At 32.8% G+C, this 11547-nt stretch overlaps 1 protein-coding gene across 4 annotated transcripts; it reads left to right on the forward strand.

Moving 5' to 3' along the window:
- The first annotated feature begins 632 nt into the window (after positions 1-632).
- LOC126657463 (endoribonuclease Dicer homolog 2) lies at positions 633-10414 on the forward strand. Of its 4 annotated transcripts, none has more exons than XM_050352153.2 (23): positions 634-868; positions 901-1056; positions 1196-1373; positions 1460-1573; positions 2327-2461; positions 2894-2978; positions 3076-3140; positions 3673-3813; positions 3917-4045; positions 4132-4261; positions 4348-4462; positions 5190-5388; positions 5499-5659; positions 5826-6044; positions 6208-6431; positions 6589-6866; positions 6970-7397; positions 7504-7607; positions 7761-7957; positions 8125-8334; positions 8890-9300; positions 9400-9678; positions 9926-10414. In XM_050352153.2, exons 2-23 carry the CDS (start codon positions 986-988, stop codon positions 10274-10276), a joined length of 4224 nt encoding a protein of 1407 aa, XP_050208110.1. In that variant the 5' UTR covers positions 634-868; positions 901-985; the 3' UTR covers positions 10277-10414. The 4 variants fall into 4 exon arrangements, with proteins under 4 accessions (XP_050208112.1, XP_050208110.1, XP_050208109.1 ...); XM_050352152.2 differs by having other exon boundaries at positions 951-1056; XM_050352155.2 differs by having other exon boundaries at positions 633-1056; positions 4363-4462.
- Positions 10415-11547: the final 1133 nt, after the last annotated feature.

Below are 11547 nucleotides of genomic sequence, written 5' to 3' on the forward strand. Positions count from 1 at the left end.
AATCAACTTTAAGTTAGTTTATAATTTTTCAAACTTTTTTTATTTTAATTTTAAACTAACAAATAATAATATTTTATCATTATGAGTTCACTTTTTTTTAAAATACTCGTACAAAAAAATATTATAATTTTTTTACTCCATATTTTATATATATTTACTCGTCAATATATGTTTTATTTTGTACCTTATAATACTAGGGACAATTGTTATGTTACTTGACTTAATTAAATAATTAAATTATTAAAAATATAATCAATTTTAATCTCTTAAATGACAAAGGATCAATTCACCCCCGCAATTTTAATCCTTTTAATAAATATTATAATTTAATTTGTTTAATCTATGGATAACGTGATAGACTCGTTATATTTAAAATTATTCCAAAGTTAATACACTAATTATAATTAATGATCAGTTAATACCTGACTACTAACACAAGAGGGAAAATGGATGGTCGAACTACTTTCAACCTTACCATTTCCCAACACAGTCTTATGAATTCAAATTCGAAATCACAATTATTCATCCATGACATCATTTTTTTTAACACTTAAATGATATCATTAAAATTTTAATATTCTCTTGTGGGATTATGCATACGCAATACTTTAGAGAGTTAAAAAACAAAAAAGAATCACACTCCAAACTGTCTCTTTCTTCAATCTTTTCTTAAATTATTCAACTTTTCTCAAAAGGGCTCAACACTCCACTTCCTTGATAAGTTTACCATCTTCTCAAATAAGTTATTTGCCCTTCTGTTTCCTATATTACAGTCACTCACACTCTCATACACAACACATTGCCTCTGTTTTCTCACTCTTAAACTCACTGTTCATTCGATTCAAAGTGTTTGAATCCCTTTGCCTTGGTGGGTTCAGTTTCTTTTTGGGTGTTTAATAGCTGATCAGTCTGTATTCTGCTGTTAAATTAGTGTTCTGTTCATTTTTTAGAGGTGGGGTTTGCCTGAACTGAAGTATTAGTTACCATGGAGCCTGTTTGCATGGATATTGATTCCACCCAGCAACTTGATTCTGATCCTCTCCCTTTTGCAAGAAGGTAAATTTCCTGTCTTTACTTATTTTCCAATGCAAAATGAGTAAGAAAGTTTTTATCTTTACTGTCAATAGATTGTTTTATCATCAAAGTTGCTATCTTGTCTTTGTAATCCGTGTTGGGTTTTGGTTGGTTTATGCAGTTATCAACTGGAGGCATTAGAGAAGGCAATTCAGCAGAACACCATAGTGTTCTTGGAGACTGGTTCTGGCAAGACTCTCATTGCAATCATGCTTCTTCGGAGTTATGCGCATTTTCTTCGCAAGCCTTCTCCGTTTATTGCTGTCTTTTTAGTTCCTCAAGTTGTTTTAGTCAAGCAAGTATGTGTGGTTTTACCTTTCTTAGTTATGTGTCTGAATGTTTTTATGTGCGCACTTGTTTATTGTTTGTGTTTTGTTGTCACTAGCAAGCTGAGGCTCTGCAGACTCACACGGACTTGAATGTGGGAATGTACTGGGGAGAGATGGGCATTGACTTCTGGGGTGCTGAGACTTGGAACCAACAGATCGAACAGCACGAGGTAGGGTTTTCTTGATTGAAACTGCTTTACTGATACTGTCCATTTGCGTTGAATTTTCTTATTAATGGTTTGCATTGTTGAATCGTTTTCTCTTTTGTTCCCGAAACTGAGTTTCCCTTATCTAATTGGATCGTCTTCTGTTTCTTAGTTTCAGTAGCTCGCATTACTTCCCAATTTTTGGCTACTGCCATGTTGGATTTTGAATATATGAAAATTTGGATGTGGTTTAAGCTATAACCGTCAATGCCTGTGTTATTAACAGAGCAGCAGTGTATTGTTTACTTCTATAACTATTGAATATGTATGCGGGATACTTCATTCAGTAATAGTTTGTTAGTAATTTTGTTCATGCATTTTATGATTCACTCCCTTATTTGTAATTGTCGTTTCAGTTATTTCATCTGTATGTTCTGTTAATATTTAGATGGAAAATTTTTTAATCAGCAAATAAGCGCTTTACTGTCCCCCCAGAGGCATTTCTATCGTAGTGAGACTTAAAAGCTTTACTCTGGCTTTTATGATATCTCACATCAAGAATTTATGTGATATGCCATTGATGTAAATTTATGTTAGTGTTGATATCATTACTTCTATTCATAAGGTAGACTGCTATTTATCTATTTGTGCACATGCAATGATCCAGGATTCCATGACAGTTCTGATCTGCTTGATTGGAAGTAGTGTAATTTGCAATTTTACCATAGACAGGGTCTTTGCGAGGAGCAATAACATGATTTTTTTTTCATTTTTCAGGTGTTTGTAATGACACCTCAGATTTTGCTAGATGGCTTGAGGCATAGCTTTTTCAAGCTAGAACTTATAAAGGTTTTGATATTTGATGAATGTCATCATGCAAGGGGTAAACACCCCTATGCTTGTATTTTGACAGTGAGTGCTAATACTCTCTTTCTCTCCATTCTTTTATGACTTTTTCATTCTCTAATATACATTTGTTTCCTTTTGATACTTAGTAATGTTTCTGTTGAATTTGTTGCTGCTATTTGCCAAACATTTGATCTTTTCAGGTTGAATCAGATTAATAGTGAATTTAAAATTGGTAATTAGCATAGATGTAAATGGGCATAAACTAAACTACATCTTGTCACTTGATTATATAAGTGTTGTTAGAGACAAAAGCTGAAATGCATTGGGTGTATATATGATCTATGAGATTCATATATATATATATATATATTCAATTAGTGGACTTCTAGATTCATTAAAAATCAGGACGACTATTAGCCCGATCTTCATTTAACCTGCATCGTAGTTTCTCAAGTTTGAAAATAAAACATTTGATTCTTTTCAATACATCTTCAGGAGTTCTACCACCGGCAATTAAGCAATGGAAATAGTGCTCTTCCAAAAATATTTGGAATGACTGCTTCTCCTATTAAGACTAAAGGTATGCTTTTTCTCATGTTCTTACTTGATGTTTGTCATTTAATATTGCTAATCAACGTTTATTTTCAATTGAAACTTTCTATTTCTTCTTCATCTAGGTGCTAAATTAGAATTAGCTTGCTGGAAAGATGTTCGTGAGCTTGAGAATATGATGTATTCAAAGGTTTGTCTCCGTCATTCCTAAGATTCTTTTCCCACAATATTTGTGTTACATTGACTTTGCATTGCCATTGTTGTGTTAATGGCTGACACTTCAAATAAAATTACTATATTTTTTGTTAATAATATACTTCTTTTTGAACGAGTCATTATGACTTGTTTTCAGGGAGGTATGGCTTGTTGAGGAACCAATTTAATTTTTTCAATTATTGCAGTGCTTTACCCTTCCCTATAGTTCTATTTTCTTGTCTCTATTTTTCTTTTTTCTTTTTGTGTTCTTTTCAAGTTTGCCATATCGTTTTACCGAATGAAACTGACTGACTGGAACATACTTTAGTGATCATAAACTATTGGATCCATATTTTATGATTTGATCATAAACTATTGGATATATATGTTGTATTTATGTAGACATAGCCTAGACAACTTCTGTATGTTTTTTATGAGATTAAGATTTGCGATTTTTTTTAGTTTTGATTATTATATTTGGTAGTTATTTGTTTAATAACGCGCTTTTTTTTTTATATATATTGCAGGTGTATACATGTGCTAGTGAATCCGTACTGGCCGAGTTCATACCATTTTCAAATGTAAAATTTAGATTTTACAAGCATATGGACATACCATATGCTATTTATGCAACTTTGGCTGAAAATTTGAAGATGTTGAAATCGAAGGTGTGCCATTCTTTTTATTTGTATTGGATAGCATAACAGTTTGACTAGATTGATTATTGCTTGCCTCATCAAATGAATTGATTAGAGATGTACTACTTTCTAGTATGAAACCCACTTGAAGCAATTGGATCTCACTGATTCTGTGATGGATTCTACAAGCAAAAGAATATTGAAAATGCATTCTAACTTTATGTATTGTTTGGACGAACTCGGTGTATGGTTGGCGCATAAGGTATTGTCTAGTGTTAGAATGTAATTTGCTCATCAATTCACTATTATCGGGATACTCAATATATTTAATTTGTGTTTCTTTAACAGGCTGCGCAGGTCTTATCATGCCATGAAAGTAACTTTTTTTCATGGAATAAATTGGACATCTCTGGTGAGACTATTGTCAAGGATTTCAGTTTGGAAGCCTCACGAGCATTTGATAATTGCATCAGAAGTGGTATTTTTTTTCTTACTTTAGCAGCTTGGTGAGATAACTAGTGGAAGCTCAACACTTGATTCTTTCTCACTGCTATTTTTTCTTAGCCGTGGAACATCTAGGTCCAAATTGGTTTATTGGTGATAATGCTAAAGCTGCTATCGATGCGGGGCTTTTGACTACCAAAACATTCTGCCTAATCGAGTCACTTCTAGAATATAGGTTTGTAATTTACTGTCTGCTCATATTCATTTACCTACATCAAAGGAAATTAGTGTTGGTTTGATAATTCTTTAAACAATGCGGAAAGTTTTGGCATTTTTTAAATTGTTTCTTTGAGGTCTGCCAATGATGTGGAAATCTGTGTAACAAGTTTATCCCAAGTTCAGAAAGAGGCTTATTTTTAATTATGTTTTCACTCCAATACAATTCTTTTTTCGTTTAGGCCATTAACAAAAAGTAAAAAGTAACAAATTGAATAGAGAAATGATTGGCGCACATAATCTGTTAGTCATAATTTCAGTACTCAGTTATGTTGTCGTATGGGCATAAATGCTAATAGTTTGTCAGATCTTTCAGTTCCAACTTTAAAATAGCATATCAGTTCAAGGCAAGCTTACGAAAAGTATGGTGTGTTATCCACCTTAAACGTCAGCGTTTTTTTAGTAGTTGTATTTACTTTTTGGATATCACACACATGGATGATAGCTTATATGAAAGCTTGCTAATTTCTGTTATGTACTTGATCGTACATCCTTTAATTAAACTATGTGTTTATTAGATAATTTGACTTGACTCGATGGGATGTTTATATTTCTACAATTCATTTCATATGGTAGCTTATGGTCTAAAGTTCTAGTAATAATTTTAGCTGCGATGAAATTTATTTATGTTGTTCCGTTTTTAAATTCATGCACATTGATGGGTTTCGTTATTTTTTAAAATGCAGAGATCTAATGGATATAAGATGTATAATATTTGTGGATAGAGTCATTGCTGCCGTTGTCCTTCAGTCTCTTCTTTGTGAGTTGCTTCCGAGATATAATAATAGCTGGAAGACTAAATACATAGCAGGAAATAACTCGGGTTTGCAATGCCAGTCAAGGAAAATACAGAATGAAATAGTTAATGAATTTCGTGAAGGCAAGGTATTTAGTATGCGGTCTCACATTTCCAATGTCTATTTACTACTTTATCTTTGAAGTGTGAAAACCACAACATTGTCTGAGTTTGAGAATAAAAATGACAACATTTCCAGGTTAACATAATTGTTGCGACATCCATTCTTGAAGAAGGGTTAGATGTGCAAAGCTGCAACTTGGTAGTTAGATTTGATCCTTCGACTACTGTTAGCAGTTTTATACAGTCTCGAGGTCGTGCTAGGATGAAAAATTCAGACTATTTATTAATGGTGAAGAGGTAATTATATATAATAATTCTTCTTAGCAGCTCTCAGTCTAAGCTATGAGTTAAAAATCTTTAGATATTTTAATTTCTTAGCATTTATATTTAGTTGCAATCATTTATGTAATATATGTTGTCATCTATTTTAATCAGTTTTAATCGTTTCTTGAATAATTTTTAGTGGGGATGTTTCCACTTGTTCCCGACTTGAGAACTATCTGGCTAGTGGAGAACTAATGAGAAAGGAGTCCATACGTCATGGTTCTGTTCCTTGTTCACCTATTGAGACTGAGCTCCAGGAAGATGAATTTTATTGTGTAGAAAGCACTAATGCATTGGCGACGCTCTCTTCAAGTATTAGTTTAATACACTTCTATTGCTCACGTCTCCCTTCTGATGGGTCTGTATCTAAATATAGTTTTTTTCTCTCTTCTCTAAGTCATTATCATTATTTACAGTGCATGCTTCTAACCCCTTCATTTATAATTAAACTGACTAGTTTTCCTAAGTATTTATTTTGTCCAACTAATTAGCATACTCGCTTCATATTTTTTTTTCTTTAGGTACTTTAAACCTGCTCCAAGATGTCTTGTAGACAAGGAGTTGGAGAAATGCACCTTGCTTCTCCCGAAGAGCTGCCCTATACAAACCATCTGCGTAGAGGGAAATGTCAAAACTATAAAGCAGAAGGCGTGCCTTGAAGCATGCAAGCAGCTCCACAATATTGGTGCTTTGACCGATAATCTTGTACCTGATATTGTGGAAGAAACCATTGCTCAAGAATCTGGTGATTGTTATAATTAGCCTTACCATTTTTGTTATGTCTTTTACTTTTCTGGAGTTTCTCATGTTGTTTGAAGAACTCCTTTTCCCTTAAATCTTTATAGAGTATTGAAAATAACTCGTGAAGTATTTTATTTGGATCTTTTAAACAATTCTTACAGGCGCAGGGCATACACCCTATTGTGATGAACAACCTATATATTTTCCACCTGAGCTGGTTGGTCAAGCGTTGGAGAAGTCAGAGGCAAAGTACTATTGTTACTTGATTGAATTAAACCAGAATTTTGTTTATGAGGTTCGTGTTCACAATATCGTGCTTGTGCTGAGGAATGAGCTAGAATCAGATATTCTAAGTATGGATATTGACTTGGAAGTTGATAGAGGATCATTGGCAGCTAAAATGAAGTATATTGGACAGATTTGTCTTCCTCCTGATGCTGTATGTTACCTAGTTTTCGTTCCTTTCTGTTCTTGTTTCTCGAAGATATATTTCACAGAATCAAGTAATTTAAGCTTTTCTTTTCTCTTGATTTTTTTTTCAGGTTGTTATATGTAGGAAGTTTTTTATTGCTCTTCTTAAGGTTCTAATGGGCCAAAATATAGACAAATTGGAAGAGATTTTGAGGGGATTAAAGCTTGGAAATAACCCTGAAATCGATTATTTTCTGCTTCCATTAGTGGGCTCATGCCAAAGACCTTCCATTGACTGGGAGTCGATTATGTCTGTACTCTTCTCATATGAAAATTCTCGGGAGGATCATAAGAGCTGTCCACTAAAGGAAAATGCACGTGTTATTCAGACCAAAAATGGTGTGGTATGCACATGCATGATTCAGAATTCTTTAGTCTATACGCCACATAATGGAAAAGTTTATTGCATCAATGGCACATTAGATCATTTGAATGGACACTCACTTTTGGAGCTCAGGAATGGAGAGCGTAAAACTTACGTGGAATACTATAAAACTCAGTACGTAATTATAATTACAATTACCATTTTCTCATTTTCTGTTTGGGTTATAAGTATACTATCCTTTTGCTGTTTGTAATAAATCAATCTAACAGAAGAATTGCAGGTATGGTATTAAACTGCATTTTGATCAAGAAATACTTCTAAGGGGGCGACATATTTTTCCTTTGCAGAATTACCAACAAAGATTCAGACATAAGAATGCAAAAGGTGTTAGTTTCTTGCTTGTTTTATTGTTATGAACAAAAAAGACTTTTTAATGCTTTAATCTGTTAGAACTGGGATTTTATTGTTTGCTCCTTATTTTGGTTATGCAAGTCGAATATTTTGCATTTACTAAATTTTATATTATCTGTTTTGCAGTATCACAAAATGCATATGTGCAGTTGCCTCCTGAACTTTGCCACATTTTTATGTCGCCGATATCCATGAGTACCTTGTATTCATTTACGTTTGTGCCATCAATCATGCATCAGCTTGAGTCCTTCCTTATTGCAATCAATTTGAAGAAGATGCATTTAGATCATTCTGTGCAAAATGTTGTTATTCCAACTAGCAAGGTACTTATTATTTCGTCTTATTTACTTTGAGACTTGGCTAATGCAAGTCTCATAGTCGTCTATCAATAATAGATATTCTTCTAGAAGCCGACCATTTTATATGATCATTGTTATTAATAAAATGTTATGTTGGAGTTTGGATTTATGTTCGCAATATTAACTCGTAGGTTTTGGAAGCAATAACCACCAAAAAGTGCCAAGAGAAGTTTCATTTGGAATCACTAGAGACCCTTGGAGATTCGTTTCTTAAATATGCGGTTGGTCAACAATTATTCAAAACCCACCAAAGTAATCATGAGGGCCTTCTTAGTCTTAAGAAGGATAAGCTCATTAGTAATGCTACACTCTGCAGACTAGGATGTGACTCTAAAATTCCGGTAATCTTTGCTTTTAAAGACTGATTTTATTATTCCTTCCCTTCTAATGTTTTTCCTTTCTTAAGGATGGTTCTATAGTATCTTATGACTTTCATTTTCCTTCTGTGTTTGAATTGGTTGAATCTGTAGTACCTTATAACGGTTTGCCTTTCACGAACTAGTTTTGAGTAGGAGACAAACTTTATATATAGCAAAATCTTAATTCTGATGTCACAGATAAAGAATTTATAGTCTAGCTTATGTTGGTTTGCAGCTCTCTCTAATCTTTTGCATTATGTTTTCCTTTTTAACTTTAGTTTGCATAATTCCTTTTTCACATCTTTGACAACCTATTAATTACAGAAACTTTACTGAAATGTGTTTTATATTTTTTACAAATCAAAATTGGAAGCAGTTAAAAAATAGAGGGCGATGAACTGAACATAACAAATGTTACACTCTCCTTTTTTTCCCTTGATATATCTTTTTGCATAACACTTGCTTTTTGGTTATAAAATGATGATGCAATATTTAACTAAAACTATTGCTCTCTTTTGCCTGATCTGAAATTTTCAGGGTTTCATCCGCAATGAGTCTTTTGACCCAAAGAATTGGCCGATTCCTGGTGAAAATTCAGGAAGCTACTCTTTGAATGAGGAGTTTCTTTCGAACACACAAAAAATATACACAACAGGATTAAGAAAGTTAAAACTAAAGCTGGTTGCCGATGTTGTTGAGGCATTAATCGGTGCTTTCCTTAGCACCGGAGGAGAAATAGCAGCACTATTTTTTTTGGACTGGATTGGTATTAAGGCATGTTTCACTCTTATACCTTACGAAAGAGGATTTGAAATGAAACCAGACAAATATGTTAATATTGGTCATTTAGAGTCGCTCTTGAAATATTCTTTTAAAGATCCTTGTTTGCTCGTGGAAGCACTAACACATGGATCTTACATGCTTCCAGAAATTCCAAGATGTTATCAGGTATTCTTAATCGCATTTATTATCACACTATTGGTGTCAATATTCTTATTGACTGTAGCATTACAAAATTGCCTTAACTTCAATTCCACTTTTGTGCAGCGATTGGAATTTCTTGGAGACGCTGTGTTAGACTACCTGATAACAGTGCATTTGTATGAAAAGTATCCGGGGATGTCGCCAGGACTTTTAACTGACATGAGATCTGCTTCTGTGAACAATGACTGCTATGGAAGTTCTGCTGTCAGGGAAGGACTTTATAAATATATCCTCCATGCCTCACAAAAACTTCACAAGGACATAGTCTCCACTGTTACTAATTATACAAAATGTTCTTCGGAATCAACTTTCGGATGGGAATCTGAGATATCATTTCCCAAGGTCAGTTTTCTAGCATTACTGCATTTTCCTTATTCTTTGTTTTGCTATCTTTGTTTGTATACTACAATCAATCCTGTCATAACTCATATGCACTGGTTGGTTTGGTTCATTTTGTTATATTTTAGATCATTGTAAATTTGACCCGGTTTGAACTGAATGCGCAAACCTACTTATATGTATTATGGTTTCACTTGTCAAACTCAGTTATATCTCAAACATTCTTCAACATTTTCATTTTCTCCCACAGGTACTCGGAGATGTAATAGAATCTCTGGCCGGAGCAATATTTGTTGATTCCGGATACAACAAAGAGGCTGTGTTCAACAGTATAAGGCCACTTTTGGAGCCATTGATCACTCCAGAAACCATTAAGCTGCACCCCGTAAGAGAACTCACTGAATTATGTCAAAAGGAACATTTCGACAAGAAGAAATCAGTCGCTTCCCGCTGTAACGGCGTGTCATCCGTCACGGTAGAAGTGGAAGCAAATGGCATTGTCTATGCGCACACATGTACATCTGCAGATAAGAAGGTAGCGAAAAGATTAGCCTGTAAAGAGGTTTTGAGGGTCTTGAAGGATAACATTCTTAAGAAATAAGATGCAAAATATAATGTATCTGTGGTAATCTTCTTTTTGTGGCTTGAGATTCATTCAAATGTAAAAATCTGAGGTTCATTATTATTGTGACATAAGTTATTATAAATGCAAATGTGAATATGCTGTTCTCCTTCTTAAGTTGTTAGAGCATCTCCAATGGGATGCTACTTTTTATGCTAAATTTAGCATGAAAAAGTGGTAAAATGCTATAGATAGCATAGCATTTCAAATTTTACTCCAATGCACAAAGTTAAAAAGAAATGTTAAAATTATTTATTAAAATAATTATCTCTTAATTTTATTAATTGCTAATTATTTAATAATTTTTTTAATTAAATATTTTAAACTAAAATTTATGTAATATTTTTTTTTAATTTAATAATGAGCTTTTCAAAAGATATAGTTAAAAGAATCGATGAATTATATAAAAATAAATTATTTAATTTTTTTATTATATTGATGTATAGTCTACTATTAAAAAATCAAATCGATGTTGTAAAATTAAATAGAAGCACAAAATTTAAAATGAAAAAAATAAAAAAAATAAAAAAAGTAGGTTAAAATAATAAATGCAAAAAATGACTGTAGTAAAATTGTAATTAATAGTGAATTGCTATTGGTTGTTGAATTTTAGCATATGCTATAGTCTGTGCTAAATTTAGCACGTGATATAGCATATGCTAAATTTAGCACAAACTATAGTACTGCATTGGAGATGCATTCTAAGATTAAATGCTAAATTATAGCATTAGCACTTCATTTTAGCATTGCACTGGAGATGCTCTTATTTGCACTTCGACCTGATAATTATTATGTGATTTAAGTACGCTATTTGCTCCTTCAACTTGTAAGCAATAGACAATTAACTTATAAATTAATTTTGTGAGCAAATCAATTATGAAGTTTGATTTTGAATCTATAGAGATGGTTCAGTTTGGTTCAGTTATATAATTTGCATATACTGAACCGAACGAACTCTCGCCTATGTTGATGACCCTCAATTGATCAATATTTTTAAAATTTAATTAGAAAACGTTTAAAAATAGAGGGATAATATTTACATGCACTAACCATCCTTGAATTATCTTCTCTGTTTTTGAACCGCCTTTTGTACCACAGATATTTCTAAACTTGTTTGGTAATTTAATTGTTTATTTAAGCCATTAGTTTTTTTAAATATATTAATGCCATGTCAGCTAGCTTAAATCCCTTTAAACACATGAAACCCAATTTTTTTTTATTGAATTCATTAAAATCCTTATTGTGGAAAG

This window comes from Mercurialis annua, linkage group LG7 (assembly GCF_937616625.2).
Source record: "Mercurialis annua linkage group LG7, ddMerAnnu1.2, whole genome shotgun sequence".
Taxonomy (NCBI): Eukaryota; Viridiplantae; Streptophyta; class Magnoliopsida; order Malpighiales; family Euphorbiaceae; genus Mercurialis; species Mercurialis annua.